Below are 15,809 nucleotides of genomic sequence, written 5' to 3'. Positions count from 1 at the left end.
CAAGAACACACAAATAATAGGAGAAATATGTGGTATTATATTCCAGCACAAAAGTACACTTAAAATCTAAGCCTAATAAGAGGGTTGTACTCTCCACAATGAACAAACGTTCATCCACAGAAACACAAAGTTCAAGATAACTAACTCTAGCACAAAACACCCACATATATACTAGAATTCCCGCTGCCACATAAGGACCTAGGACCACCTCAGCTATCCTTTTGTTTGGGGTGGAAACCCTTTTTTACCCTTCCTCTTATAGACATGCTTAATGGGAAACCTAGCAATACCTCCATGGAGAAAAGTCACCTTGTCTTCAAGGTGAAAATCAGGGAACTGTTCTTTAAGCACGGCATACGACTCCCACGTAGCTTCATGGTCCAGTTGGTTCTTCCAAGACATCAAACATTCCCAATCTCCCTCTGCTTCATTCCAATGCATTTGCTTCACCTTTGCTGGTTCCAAGATCCACTCCATCTAGTTGTTTAACACGGATATGTTAGTTTGTACATGATGCTTATCCCCGATTGGTTTCTTCAATTGGGACATGAAAAACAGTATGGATTTTAGCTGTGGCTGGCAGATCCAGCCTATAGGCCGCTTCCCCCACACACCCTAATATATCTCGTAAGGACCAAAGTACTTAGGAGACAGCTTCTCACATTGTTTTCTAGCCAAAGATTGTTGGATTTTCAAGTAGACCTTATCAAAGACCACATCTCGGTGATGAATAGCAGCAAACTTCTTCATTTGCTCTTGGGTGTGCCTCAAGTGGGACTTTAAGGTTGCTAGCACTTCGTCCCGTGACTGTAAGTGCTGTTCCACGGAATCATTAGTAGTTGCAGACTGGCCCTAGGAAATGATAGGAGGGGGGAGCTGTCCACAGCATAAGGGGTAGTCTTAATGGACGCATGATGAGTTGTATTATACCAATCATGATCTGAGACAATGGACCAGGGGTATCCATGGAGTCGTACCACCTCTTCAGTGAAAACCATAGCCATTGTCTTGGCCAAGAAGGGGTGTCCCAAAGTTAAGAAATGTGTGTATTTTCTAATACGATCCACAACTACCAGCACCATATCATAACCCCTGGAAGCCTTCCACGAAATCCATTAATATATCCTCCCATATATGATTTAGAATAGGTAAAGGTTGAAGCAACCTGGTGGGAGATAAAGCCAAGTAAAGGTCCACATACTTTTTAATGTCATTGCTCATCCCTTCCCAAAATAACTCCGCCGCAATACGCTTGTAAGTGGGCAAATGTCCCAAGTGTCCCCGCACTACCAAATCATGAAAAGTATGAAGTATCTTTGGAATCAAACTGGAGGTCTTTGGGAGGACAAACCTTCCTTTGTATAATAATCTTCCCTGCCTCATCGTGGGATACAATCAAGGTCTCGCACATCTTGATCATAAATCCCTTTCAACTTTTCATCGGCCTAAATCTCCTTCTCAACCACACTCATATCTAGCAGTGAGGGTACTGATATCACGTTCAATTGAGCTTCTGTCGGAATACGTGAGAGAGCATCCGCTGCTTTGTTCTCTAGGCTTGCTCTATAGAAAATTTCAAATTTCAAAGTCATACCCTGTTAGTTTTGTCACCCATTTTTGGATTCTTGGTGGAACTTCCCCTTGCTCAAGAATGTGCCGCCGCAGGGCTTTTTGATGGTATACACTGTGAATCGATGTTCTAATAGGTAATGTCGCCATTTTTTCCATTGATAGGACAATTGCCATGAGTTCCTGATGCAATAATTACAAAATTTAGGAGTTTTTATGAATAATACTTATGATATATGATTTATTAATGAGAAGGGAGGCCTTTTTATAGGCTGGAAGTTTACAAGAGTTGTTAGAAGTTGGTTAATTTAGAACTAACTTGGAATTGAGTTAGTTTATTTATAACTAAATCAAGATACAAGATTAGTAACTTAAGATACACAAGCTTTAACTAAAAAATAACTAATCCTAAAATACAAGAATGGTAATTCAAGATACTCAAGAATTAGCTAAAGAAATACTAAAGAACTTAAAGAAACATCAAGAAAGGAGGATGTTCTACATCAGTTCCAGCTCGTACATGGATTTCTCCCTTGTTTTGGCAATAGCTTCTAGCTGAAATATGCAATTGGCTTCTTATTTTAAGACAAAACAACTCCTAACCTGAATCGTGAAACATCGATTTCAATTTTGAAAGGAAAATTGAAATCAGGAGGGCCAAGACCGACAGTGTTACCATGGCCATCTTAAGAGTTTCAAACACCAAGACCACTAGAATCCATTCTTTTTTGTCAAACATGTCAGCGATGCAGCAATAGTACCGTAGTTGACTACGAACCGCCGGTAATACCCTATCAACCCTAGAAATCCTCTCAACTCCTTCATTGATCGAGGAAGAGGCCACTCCACCATACCGTGAATTTTTTCCTAATATGCCTCAACTCCCTTCTTTGATACCCAATGGCCCAAATACTCCATTATGTCTTTCGAAAATTGACATTTCTTTTGGTTTGCGTACAAACTGCGTTCCTTCAACAATTGAAAAACCACGGTGTGGTGGTATTTCGCATGAGTTCCCACATCAATGTTGTATACAAGTATGTCGTCAAAAAATACTAGAAAGAATTTACGTAAACAAGACCAAAAAACCTGGTTCATTAGTGCTTGAAAAGTAGCTAATGTGTTAGTTAATCCGAATAGCATGACAAGGAACTCATAGTGCCCCTCAGGTGTTCGGAATGCAAGTCTTCCTTACATCTTCATCACATACTCGAATTTGATGGTACCCCAACTTGAGGTGTATCTTAGAAAAAATACACGCTCCATGCAATTCATTAAGCAACTCGTCAGTCATGATGATGGGAAACTTATATGGAATGGTGGCTCTGTTCAATGCCCTGTAATCGACAAAAAAAATGTTAGCTTCCGTCCTTTTTTACCAAGATCACAAGGCTGGAAAATGGGCTAATGCTTGAGCGCATAATATCGGTCATCATCATATCGTTGACCAATCTTTCAATCTCATTCTTTTGAGTGTGGGTACTGATAGGACCTCACGTTCATGGGGTCTATCCCTTCTTTTAGCTTGGATCTGATGGTCTATCTGGCACATTGGAGGTAATATGTCGAGCATGCTGAAAATATCTTCATATTCTTTCTATAGATGGTCAAATTTTAGTCGGAGATCTTCAACAATTTCAGTGACCACCTCTCGGTCTGCCTTTGGAATTCCCATAGCCCAAAAATTGATGAGAAACCCTTGGTCCTCTGGTTGCCATGTTTTTACTAGTGAGAATTCCATTTGAGAGAAAGATGGGTCCCCTTTTAGAATCACCTTAGCGTCCCCTACTAAGAATGTCATTGTTACCTCCAATTCACTGTCATTGCCCCTTGTTTACCTAGCCACTGCATACCCAAAACCATATCCAAGTTGTGGAGCTCCAAGGGTAGGAAGCTTCCACGATGGTCATCATTGGGCCCCACCATGACATCCTTGCACATTCCCCTTCCTTGAACCCATGATAACCCCATAGTTGGTTGTTTCCACCATAATAGAGATGTTGAGGATTTTTGACAAGCCTTAAGCAAACAATCAACCATGATGATGATCTTGCGATCCTCGACCATTCCCTTGACCTTGAAAGCTCCTGGTGTAGTGAGTCCTACCACCGAGTTTAGAGACAATTCAATTACCGGACACACGTCTATCGTACCTTCTTCCATTGCTAGATCTTCCATTTCGTTATCTACCAAGTCGTCTGCTACCATGTAGAGACGTAATTCCTTGTTCTTACAACAATGTCTTTTTCTGAAAGGCTTATCGCAACAATAAAAGAGGCCTTTGTCCCTTCGAGCTTGTAGTTCTAAATCCGTCCACCTTCAAAAATGAGTGTCTCGCCTATTTGTAGCTCCGATGGCGTTAGGGAGTGCGCTCGAACTTGAAGGAATTTTTTCAGCTATGGTAACCATTCGGGTGGGAGTTTCTTACCGTGGGCTTCTGGGCCGGTTTCCCATCCTTTCCATATGGGCATTGTGTTGTGCAAGTCGTTTCAATCTTCTCCTCTGCCAAACAAGCCACATCCATCATGTCTTCCAGGCCCACCGCATGCATTAAGAAAACCTCAATACGTATTATTGAGTCCACCCCATTGGTGAATGTACTCACCAACATATCCTCCGCTGTCCGGTAGCGGCGCCGATAACTCCTCGGATCTCTGCAAGTATTTCAAGATGCTCCCTTCTTATTTAATGGCTAAGAATCGGGCACACTGGGTTTCTTGTTGCCGGCAGCAGAAACGGTGGTACATTCGTTGTTTAAGCTCTTTCCATGATTTAAACTTTTGTTGATTCTCAGCTCATTAAAACCAACTTAAACCTCTTCCTTCCAAGATCACCACTGCTTCAGCTTTTCTTGCTTGTTCAATAGATGTAGCTAGAAATAGTGCTCTGCTTATAGAACTTGGTTTAATCTTGTCCTGCTCCTGACTCCCTGAGTTGGGAAGATTCTCCCTCCTCCATTCCCTCCCCAACTTCTGGCTCATCGTCAGTCCTCATTTTCCTTTTTCCCGTGCTCGTGTCTGTCTTTGCCAATCCTCGTACATCTCAAATAAATTCGTGTGCATTTTCTCCACGGTCTTCTCCAATATCGGCACCCTTTGTATCGCTATCGCAGTTAGTCTATTCTCGAGTTGTTTTTGTGTCATCTTGCTCCGCCTCCCTATCGAACGTCTCTAATACCACTACAAGGCTTCACGAATCTTGTCAAGAAAAGAAGCACAAGAACACAGAAATAATAGGGGAAATATGTGGTATTATATTCTAGCACAAAATTACACTTAGAAACTCAACCTACTAAGAGGGTTGTACTCTCTATAATTAACAAACGTTCATCCACAGAAACACAAAGTTCAAGATAACTAACCCTAGCACAAAACACCCACATATATACTAGAATTCCCTTGCCACGTAGGACCTAGGATCACCTCAACTACCCTTTTGTCTGGAGTGAAAACCCCTTTTTTACCCTTCCTCTTATAGACATGCTTAATGGGAGGCCTATCAGTCAGGTATTGTAATGGACGAGTATTCAACCCATCCATCTACATTGTGTCAAACGGTAATGTACTTGTTGACTGCACATTCTTTTCTGAGGTAGTAATGTCTCATGGCTAAGCTGCAATTTACAGAATAGCCTAACACAGTGTGGGTAGTAGCTGGAAAATATCAGACATAAGTACATTGAATAAATAACTTTCCCCAAAACTTTTACTTGTTCATTAGGTTAATAATAAACATTTCACATAATGCAATGTATTGCACTTAAAAAAAGTACATGGAAAGTAATGTACAAATATATCCTGTTAAAGTTTCTGAGTTTTGAAAAGACCTATCCTAAAAGAAATATTAAGTTTAACGACAGTGCTAAGCAGTAGACAAACAATAAGAAAACATATTTCCATATAATATTATATGCATTACAAACAGTTTAGTGGGTAGATAGATATAAAACATCTCCCTATAAGCTTCAAAGCATTGCACAATGTAATTTACAGCACAAGACAAAATCTGAACTGTGAAAATTACAATCTCTATCTTTGTAGAAACTTTCATGCATACCATTCCATCAAATCTTATTTGGTTAATTTAACAGTCAATACCTCTTCATGCCCTAAGGAACCTGGGTTCAAGTTAACTCGGCGATGTCTGCGCAGCAACTGCAGAAAGTATATAATATGGTTACATAGTGTTGTTTAAAACTAGAGGTGCACTAACGCACCAGCCCTCCATGGCCTAAAGAACAAACAAATGAAAAACACAAGCTCTTTCAGTGAAGAGCACAATAGAGAAAATGTAAACAACATTCATGCATTTATTCCTCTGCTGCCTCTAGAGTTTTTCCTTTGTATCAGACTCTAAGGTGGCTTCTATCGGTCTTCAAATCCCTAATCATGGCAAAACAGATGGAGAAGGGTTTTCTGAAGCAGCCCAAGGTGTTTCTCAGCTTGAAGAAATTGGAGAAAGGAAAGAGGCCATGAAACGGAGAAAATTAGTTCTAGAAGAGTTTGGGGTTCAAGACTCTGAGAGACGCAATTGAAGACCCATATTGATCAGAAATGTTCATTCACTGGCACTGTTTCTATTAGGGGGAGGATACTTTCTGGTTCCTGCCACAATGCCAAGACAGTGAGAACCATCATTCTTAGACATAAATCTTCAGTGTGTGTAGAAATATCAAAGGTATGAGAAAAGACACCTTTAACATTCAAACAAAGGTATCTTCTTGCTTTAGGGTGAAAAGAGGGAGACCACATCATCAATGGTCAGTGCAGGTTAAAGTATATTCTTTTCTTAGTTTAGTGCTAAGGGGGTGTCAATCTAGTTGAGATGTCCAGGTGCACCTACTGATCCTCTCTCTCTTCCCTATTTCTAGGCTTCTCTGTCATTCTCAATGTATAACTCTCTTGTACTTTGTGTTTATTAATAATATTGAAGCTCGTTTCCTTTTCAAAAAAAGTTTACCAACCATATTTTCTGCTTTAAAAAGTTTCATGCATTTATTCCTTAATAATTAGAAAATTTATAAATAAATAGAAGGCTTGGGGCTCTAGGAGCAGTGCAGCACAAGCGCTGAGGCACATGTCTCAAGCAGCCTCACTAAGATAGGTGTAGAGAGCAGTGGGTCTTTCACTACACTGTGATTACAATTGTATAAATTGATATTGATGACTATATTCCAAAAGGAGCATTAAGAATATCACAATTTATGGGGGAAAATTGAGGCATGACACAGATGTAACATCAAAACAATATTATGACAGGGTAAAAGAAACCATGAAGAAGAATAGAAAAGCCAAGATAAAGGTCGTCCAGGTTGTACTCCTATAAATTTAAAAACTTTATACGCTTATCATATTCTTAGTGGCTTCAACTTATCACACATCCAGGATATCTTAAGTTCTTACCTTCTAATATTTAAGATCCCCACTCATGAGAAATACCACAAACAAAAAACACCATGCTCTTAATATTCAAAAGCATAACCTAACTTTAATAATGGTTTTTTTCCATGGGGGAGGGATAAGAGATTTAATGATGGGTTTTAATCTAAATATATTTTTTTAATAATACCTGGTTTATGTAACTTAACCTAGAGACACCAGCCACCAACTTGGCTACTTCATCACCAAATTCTTCTTCTATGCTGTGCAACTTTTGACATGTATCATCAACTATGTCATGGAGAATTCCAGCCACAACTGTGTCAACGGCCTGCAGTGTGAACTTTAAATTAATAAGATGACGAGACATAAGGATATCCATTAACTGTAAGCAGGACAAAACTATTACATAATAAGAAAGACCAGCACAAAAACTGTGTGCAATGTGAGAGTGAGACGGAATATAAGTGATGCAAGAAGAATAAAGGTTAATTGGGTAATGTTGATGCCAATCAAGAGAGGGAGCTATGAATGTTGTGCTCGTTGCCAAACAACATACATCTAATTAGAGGGATCCTTAAAATTCCAAGAAAGAAAGAAGACACCAAAGATTTATCAAAATTTTGCAAGAATGGACTACTACCAATGAAAGATGTCCAAGAAAAAAACTAGCAGTTGGTAGACAAGAAAATCAATTTTACATCCATAAACGATGCTGGAATTCTGATTCAAGCGTTTCGGAATAAGAATTTCAACGTTCTTATTTTGGCCCTGCTCGATTTTCTCAAAAAACCCATCATTATCCACATTGAAATTTTGATTCTACTAATTCTAGTGACTCCAATGATGTTGGTAAGGCATTTTGGGACCGAATGAGAAGGCGACAATATCATAAAAGGGCCCAACGATCCAATCAAACTCATTTTTCAAAAAATCAACGTAAAGATTGGGAGTTGGATGAATTAAAGAATCACAAAAGTTGTCAAGAATGAACTTTTACCATCCAAGATGAACGTTAAAGACTCAAAATTACTCTTTCGGCCATGGAACACTATCAAGAAAGGTTGATTCAAGAAAATCAATGGATAAGTCTCATACTTGCTATGAGATTGAACATATTGAAAATAGATACAAAGAATACAATATAGTTCAAGGAGAAAAACCACATTGCTGATGATCTTATTATTTTCTAATAATACATAGAGGTACAGAGAGGGAAAATATTTATAGGCAACACGAGCCTAATTAAAAGAATAAAAAATTAGGACAAAGTAAATCTTAACTACCCATGGGCTTTCATCATGACCCAAGACCATTATTTCTAACAAAACATATTCAAGAATCCATCAAAATGACTACTTTGATCCCGTAGCATTGGAGGAAATAAAGGAAACAACAAAGGAAATTCAACGTTCATTGGGGGAAATGATTCAACATATCGATCAACTATCAATTCATTTGTAAGAGTTCAAGAACGGAATGGTTTCATATACGAAAGAGAAAACAAAGGAACCACGGTTGGAAAAATTTTCAATAGAAAATCTTGAGGATAAAATTGAGAAAAAAGAACTTAAAAATGTTAGATTAGGAAATAGTCACAAGTGAAGAAAAAATCAATGAAGAAGATGAAAAAGAAGTATCAAAGACTGAGCAAAAATCGGAGAAGAACAATGACACATCGCTTGCAGTGGAAATGAATCATCATACTGTCGAAGAAACGCATTTTCATGGGTTACTCTTCAAGTAAAAAAGGTTACAAATGTTTTGATCTTCAGACAAAAATATTTGTTGTATGGATGTCTTTTCTAGAAAATCAACCCTATTTTCCCCAAAATTCACTTTAGAGGGAGAAACCAAATTTGGAAGAAATTTTTGGAATATTTGTATTCCTCTTTCCAGTTCAGATGTTATTAGTTATATGATGTCAAACACATAAACTTCTTAATCAGGGGAAGAGATACTACAAAATGATCATATTGATCAAGTTCTTGAGTTTAAGTTTAATACTCGAAGAAAATTCAATCAAAGGAGTCAAGACAAGATAGTTGATCCTTCCCATAGCCAATCTGAGACTCCAACAAAAGAATCTGGTAGTCCTTCCATTCCTACTCCTTCAGGTATTCAAAGTACTTTGCCTGTTGTGTCTGACCTTGATGTTCCCATTGCCCTTAGAAAGGGTGTTTGAAGTTTTACCAAATACCCCAATGCAAACTTTATGTTATATAAAAACTTGTCAAATAGCCATAGAGCTTTCATATCTAGGATAGATGACTTGTTTGTTCCAAAAAATATACACGAGGCTTTAGATAATCCAAATTGAAAATTAGTAGTTATGGAAGAGATGAATGCTCTCAAACAAAATGGAACTTGGGAAATAGTAGAGTTGCCTAGAAATAAGAAACCAGTGGGTTGTAAATGGGTGTTTACTATAAAATGTAATGATAACGGTAGTGTTGAGAAATACAAGGCTAGACTAGTAGCTAAAGGATTCACTCTGACATACGGAATTGATTATCAAGAAACATTTGCTCCTGCTACGAAAATTAACTCTATTAGAGTTCCTTGGTCTCTTGCAATTAATTTAGAGTGGTCACTTTACTAACTTGACATGAAAAATGCCTTTCTGAATAGTGATCTCGAGGAAGAGGTCTTTATGAGCTTGCCACCAGGTTTTGAAAAGGAGGTTGGGTGCATTAAAATTTGCAAATTGAAGAAATATCTTTATGGCCTTAAGCAATCCCCATGGGTTTAGTTTGAACGTTTTGGAAAAGTCATGTCCGTTTATGGATTTCTTCGAAGTGAAGCATAACATAAATTATTTTATAACATTCGAAGAATAATAAAATCTCAATTTTAATTGTTTATGTAAACAATATTATTCTCACAGGTGATGATGAAGCAAGTTTAGCTATTTCAAGAAAAAACTAGCTAATGAGTTTCAAATTAAGGATTTGGGATTGTTGAAATACTTCTTAGTAATGGAATTTGCAAGATTAAAGAAGGGGGTTTTGTTGACTTACGTGAAGAAACAAGCGTTCTTGGTTGCAGGATTGTAGAAACTCCTATTGAACCTAACTTGACGCTACTTGCAGGAAAAGCTAAAAAAATAAAGGTCAAGGAACAATATCAAAAACTTATTGGTAGATTTTTTTTTTGAAACAGAGACAAGCTTCTTTATCAATAGTAAACTCAAAATACAAGAGAGTTATTTAGTGAGAATAATAGAGCCTAGAAATGGGGGAGAGACAAAGAGAGAGGATCGATAGGTGCACCTGGACATCTCAACTAGGTTGACACCCCATTAGCACCCTCATCGTATCCAAAATACAAGAACGATACTAAGGTCATGAAAAGACCGAAAATAACAATATAAACTACCTAACGGTAGACAGATGCAAAGCTGAAAAGTAATAACACAAATGTAGAATTACATAATAAAGCCCAGCAATACTACAAAAACACAAAATCTGTTCCAGCAATGTGGAGAATAACAGCCCTAATTCTCTTCAGATGAAGGCAGTCCAGCTGTATTGAGTATTCTTTGAATTCTGCATTTGAAGAGCACCAAGCTGCTGCATTTCTTTTAGAAGAGTCTACGATGTCAACCCAATCCCTTTTTTTACCATGAAAAATATGTTAGTTACGCTCAAACCAAATCTCAGCTAGCAGCGCTTTTATCAAATTAACCCAAATTAAAAAATGTTTTTTTTTATATAAATAAAGCCCCCTCAGTAATTGAAACACGTTGGCGCTTAGAGAACCATCGAAGACCCAAGTTGTTTTGAGCATAGAAAATATGCTAAACCAACATTTAGTCAGAAGGGGCAGAGAATGAAAAGTGTACTAGGTGCTCACTTGGATGGCAGCAAATAATTATTGGGTAGCTTCCTTTGCATAGTCTCAGAGCAGTTAAGAAGACCAACTGCCATAATCCAACCAGAACATTTATTCTCCTTGAACTGCTGGTTTTCCAAAGTGCTTTAAAGCAATCTTTTTCCAAAGGGGAAGAAGGAGAAAAGTGACTCGATAGAGACTTAACTGAGAAATGACTCGAGGAATCTAATGACCAAACTCCTCTATCATCCAAATCTGTTAATCCTTTCAAAGATAAGAGGGTTAATAGTCGCTGGAAATCTGATTTTTTTCATCCTTCAGCAATCCTTGAAAAACTAAGGACCAAGATTTTGTAACATAATCCCAGTCAGCTCAGCTAATCTAAATAGATTTGGGAACTGAATTTTAAGAAGAAGATCACAGACCTATGAATCTGTCCAAAAAGCTACTCTCCTTCCGTTCCCAATTTTGAAAGTAGCCAACTCTTCCACCTTGTTCCATTCTCTAGATATACTGATCTGCGGATTCTTAAGTTGTTTCCTGATTTGTTTAGATTCTGCCACTCAATTTTTTTGCAGTCATGAATGCTTTTAATTACTTATCGCAGAATCTTCCTACATAAACCTCCAGCCCCATTTAGCAAGGAGAGCCTTATTTTAACTTTTTAGACCACCCAAACCCAGCCCCCCATCTAACTGGGAAGGTTTGACCTTTATCCAGGATGCCAAATGGTTAATCTTGATGCCAGAATTCCCTTCCCAAAAGAATTTTCGAATTAGCTTTTCAAAATCAGAAACTACCTTTTCTGGAATAGCAAAGATGGACAGGTAGTATGTTGGAAGGCTGGCCAAGACTGAGTTGCAAAGATTTTGCCTTCCACCTCTTGATAAATTGAATCTTTTCCATTTATTCAATTTTTTATAAACTCTATCTAAACCTGGCTGCCAAAATAATTTCTGCCTAGGATATCCTCCCAGCGGAAGACCTAGATACAAAAAGGGAAGTTTTTCCATTTTACAACCCAATTTTCCAGCCATGCGAGAAAGCTCGTCATCCCCCAAGTTAGTTTCACTTAGCGTTGATTTGTCCCAATTCACTTTCTGACCTGAGCACCATTCAAACAAATTAATGGCATCTTTAAGCTTAAACAACATACCTTCATCGTCGTTACAGAACAATATGGTATCATCGGCGTACTGAAGAATGGGGATGTGTATTCAAATGCAACTTATTTATTATCTCTACTAGAATTTCACTGACTAGCAGAAATGGAAAGGGGAAAGAGGATCACCTTTGTCGAATTCCCCTTGAAGCCACTATCCTTCCTCTTGGCTTACCGTTGATAAAGATGGAGAACTTGGTATTTCTGATATAGCCCATTATCCAAGAAGTCCATTTTGGACTAAATTTCTTGCCGTACATTACCTTTTCAAGGAAGCCTCAATCAACCCTATCAAAGGCCTTTTCAAGATCTAGTTTCAAAATCCACCATTTTTCTTTTTGGCATGGTAATCTTCTACAGCTTCGTTGGCTATCAGAATCGAGTCTAAAATCCGTCTACCCTCAATGAAAGTGCTTTGAAAAGGATTGATTATTGAGTTCATAACCCCTTTGAGCCTATCTGCTAGCATCTTGGCAACCACTTTGTAGGTGATGGTTGTGCGACTAATGGGTCTTAAGTCTCTTACATGGATCACATCTTCCTTCTTCTGAATTAAGCAAATGAAGTTCTCTTGAATGCAAGCATTAAGCTTTCCATTTCTGAAGTCATCAAACAATCTCTTGAAACTTTCTTTAAGATTTGGCCAATTTTTCACTAAAAATTCTGTGGTAAAAGCCATCCGGTCCAGGAGCTTTATTGCCCCCTAGTGCCTTGAGAATTCCCCCTCAGAGAAGCTGTTGATAAGTGATAAGTTTTGAGAAACAAAGACACAAGACCAATCTGCCATAAAAGATAAATATCCGACTCCTGGAAGTCTTGTATAAAGACCTTCACAGAACCCCAGTATAACCCTTTTAATGTCACGAAAAGATTTCGTTATCACCCCTTGTTCATCCACCAATTTTGTGATTAGGTTTTTCCTCTTTTTTGCATTAAGAAATCTGTGAAAAAACCTATATTTTCATCTCCTGCAGCAAGCCAGTTTAGTTTACTTTTCTGTATAAAGTTTCTTTCTTCAATTCTGTAAATACATAGCAATTCTGTTTGGATGGCTGATATGAGAGCCAATTCCACTTCATTCAAACCAACCCTTTCTGCAAGCTCATCACTAACTTTACGAAGCTGCTCATGAAGAATGAAACCAGCCCAACTGTTGCCTGGGGCGCTTTCAAAACTTCCTCAATGGCTGTGTTTCACTCTTTTATTGACAACCAACTATTACAAAATCTGAATGGGGCTGGCCCCCATAATACTGCACCAGCCTCTAATAATAATGGGAAGTGATCGGAGAAAGTTCTTGCTTTAGGGGACACTCTTGAGTTTTCGAATTCATCATCCCATTTATTATTGATAAAAGATATGTCCAACAAAGATCTTGCAGCTGTGCCACCCTCTTTGACCAAGTGAATTTGCCATTTTGAAAGGGAATTTCCATTATATTGGCTGAATCTATAAATTCATTAAACTGTCTCATCCACTTGTGCTTCTGCCAACTGGAATCCTCTCGTAAGCCCATCTGGTGATATTAAAGTCTCCTCCCAAACACCAAGCCTCTTCTCCACATTCTGTGATAGTTTGTAATTCTGCCCAAACAAATTTCCTCTCAATAACCACACGGACCATAAACATTGGTACCCCAACAACACTTTTTGCACAAAGTGACATTTTATTGAAAGGGAATATTGTCCTGTTATGGTTTCCATCACTGTGATTTTGTTTTTATCCCATAAAGTAAGAATACCTCCGGAATGCGCCAATTGAATCGACTGATTCCCATCCTATATCCATTGAGCTCCAAATTGTTTTAATGAACTTTACGTCCAAATTTTCCATTTTTGATTCTTGAATCATAACCACATCTGGGTGATAGCTTTTTATGAACTTCTTAAGAGCAGAACGTTAGGATGGGTCTTTTAGGCCTCTTGTATTCCAAGAAATGATCTTCATGAGAGAAAAATCTGAGCATATGCTTTTACAATGACTTACTTATATCAACACAATTTCAGTCATTGATAATGGGCAACAATTCCTTTGGAATTTCTACTGGCTTGATTGGGGAGGAGCAATGAATATTACTAAAACCACCGCATTCCACTTCGAAAAGGGAAATCAGGTCCACTACTTCAATTTCAACATTTGCTCTGTCTTCTTGAATTTGCGTTAATCCTAGAGAATCTTCACTGCTGACACTATAAGGGGAGATAATTTCTGTATTTGAGAGCTTTCGCACTGACTCAACTGATTGGCATGGCGACCCTCGGATTAAAGTGATTTTAGTGTTAGGATCTGTGAAGCTTGAGTAATTAAAATGAACAGTAGTGGGACGTGGAGATACTGACCTGATATTATCTAAGACTGATTGAATGGAGGTACAAATTTCCAAAAGATCTGCATTTTCCTTTGATAAAGAAGACTTGCTTGGCTGATTCTTTTAAGAGTCTTTTTTCAGATCCTTAAAGGAACATATTGCAAGTGCTTCAGACTTCAGCAATGCAGTCGAAGCATTATCAAATGATGTTTGTTTTCTGATGAACTGTTTCACCGGTATTCTTGGGGAAATTTTTTGCTTCTTTCCTTTGCTTGATCTATGGTTATTTAGGGTACCTTCAGTAGTGGAAGAAAAAGCGGCGCCAACTGGATGAGCGACTTTGTTGGAGGGAATTTTGGAATTATAGTGTGAGCTGACCAGACTGGCCGAATCATTTCAGGCAGAAGAGAGCCTCCCATTACTTGACTCTTAATATTTCTGCTTTTTGAAAATAGTGGGGCCCGTCAACTTAAAGCAACAGTTGTCTGTTTTAGGCTTGGTGAGATTAATTACATGTTACTGTTCCTTTAACAGCTCCATTAATGTTGTGTCTACGCTCCTAATCGTCTCCCTCCCCTTCTCCGACACCAGCAATTGATCGGAAAAATTCTTCATGGCTTCAAATGGGTTTCTTGCTACTGGTAAAGACCCGAAGGTGGATTTGGGAACATTTAGGACCGGTGGGAATCCTGTAAGGTTACCTCTTCGTCATACAAAGCAGTTCTGGTGCGTAAAAGGTCTATGGCATTTTTAAAATCATGAACAACAAATTTTTTTTTATGTACTTCGGCGGGTTCATCTGTTCTTTGTCCCCAAAGTGCAGAAAAATATTACCTCTTCTTGGGTTTTTTATTTCTATCGTTGAAGGAATATAGCCACATAGGTTCCTTTTGACTTTGATTCTTGCTTCTCTACAATTTAAGAGATTGATAGTCTCTGAGGTTATGGATTCAAGCCCCTCAAAGTGATCTCCGATGACCTCAAAAGTTCTTCTTCTCCAGTAATCTAAAGGAAGATCATTGATTTTTGGCAAACCTCCAAATCCTTTTGTGACAACAGGCCTGCTATGTTTAAATTTATCCCATTTTTCAAATTTGAGGTGAAAAGGAGCCATCAATTGCCAAACTCCTCCCCTTATGTGGTCCTTGATTGGGCCTTGATCCAAACTAATTAGAGCATTTTCATCAAACAAAGGATTTATCACAACCTTAACTTGTAAAACTGTCTCCAGCATTTTATGAACTCTCCTCCAATCATCAAAAGCAAAAAGCTTAGTCACAATCCACAATTGTTCGAAGTTAGTTGGAACTACCTCCAAATTCTTGATAACCAATTGCTTCTGGTTTTCTGCCTTTGGTGTGCTGTATGTGTAGGGAAGCCAGTCACTTGCATATCTTCCTGCTTTTTGCTTGATTTACTTTCATTAGCTCAGACTTTTCTTTTAATTCATTGGAATAACTGAGTTTGACCTTTTCTGCATAACTTTGCTTTTCAAGCAATCTCAGAGATGGGTTCCCGGGTGCATTACCAACAAACCACTTGATATAGTCCACTCTTT

At 38.2% G+C, this 15,809-nt stretch overlaps 1 protein-coding gene across 2 annotated transcripts in view; it reads right to left on the bottom strand.

The window, feature by feature from the left end:
• The window catches only part of LOC101208449, a 28,247-nt gene that overhangs the window by 8,098 nt on the left and 4,340 nt on the right, over positions 1–15,809 (bottom strand). For both annotated transcript variants that reach the window (XM_011655033.2, XM_011655034.2), the window contains exons 5-6: positions 7,138–7,278; positions 5,667–5,723 (exon numbers count right to left, since the gene is read on the bottom strand). In XM_011655033.2, the coding sequence (XP_011653335.1) occupies positions 5,667–5,723; positions 7,138–7,278 (198 nt within the window). The remainder of the gene's footprint in view (positions 1–5,666; positions 5,724–7,137; positions 7,279–15,809) is intronic.

Source organism: Cucumis sativus, chromosome 4 (assembly GCF_000004075.3).
Source record: "Cucumis sativus cultivar 9930 chromosome 4, Cucumber_9930_V3, whole genome shotgun sequence".
Lineage (NCBI taxonomy): Eukaryota > Viridiplantae > Streptophyta > Magnoliopsida > Cucurbitales > Cucurbitaceae > Cucumis > Cucumis sativus.
Note: the sequence above shows the minus strand (reverse complement) of the source record. Positions and strands in the feature narration are given on the sequence as shown.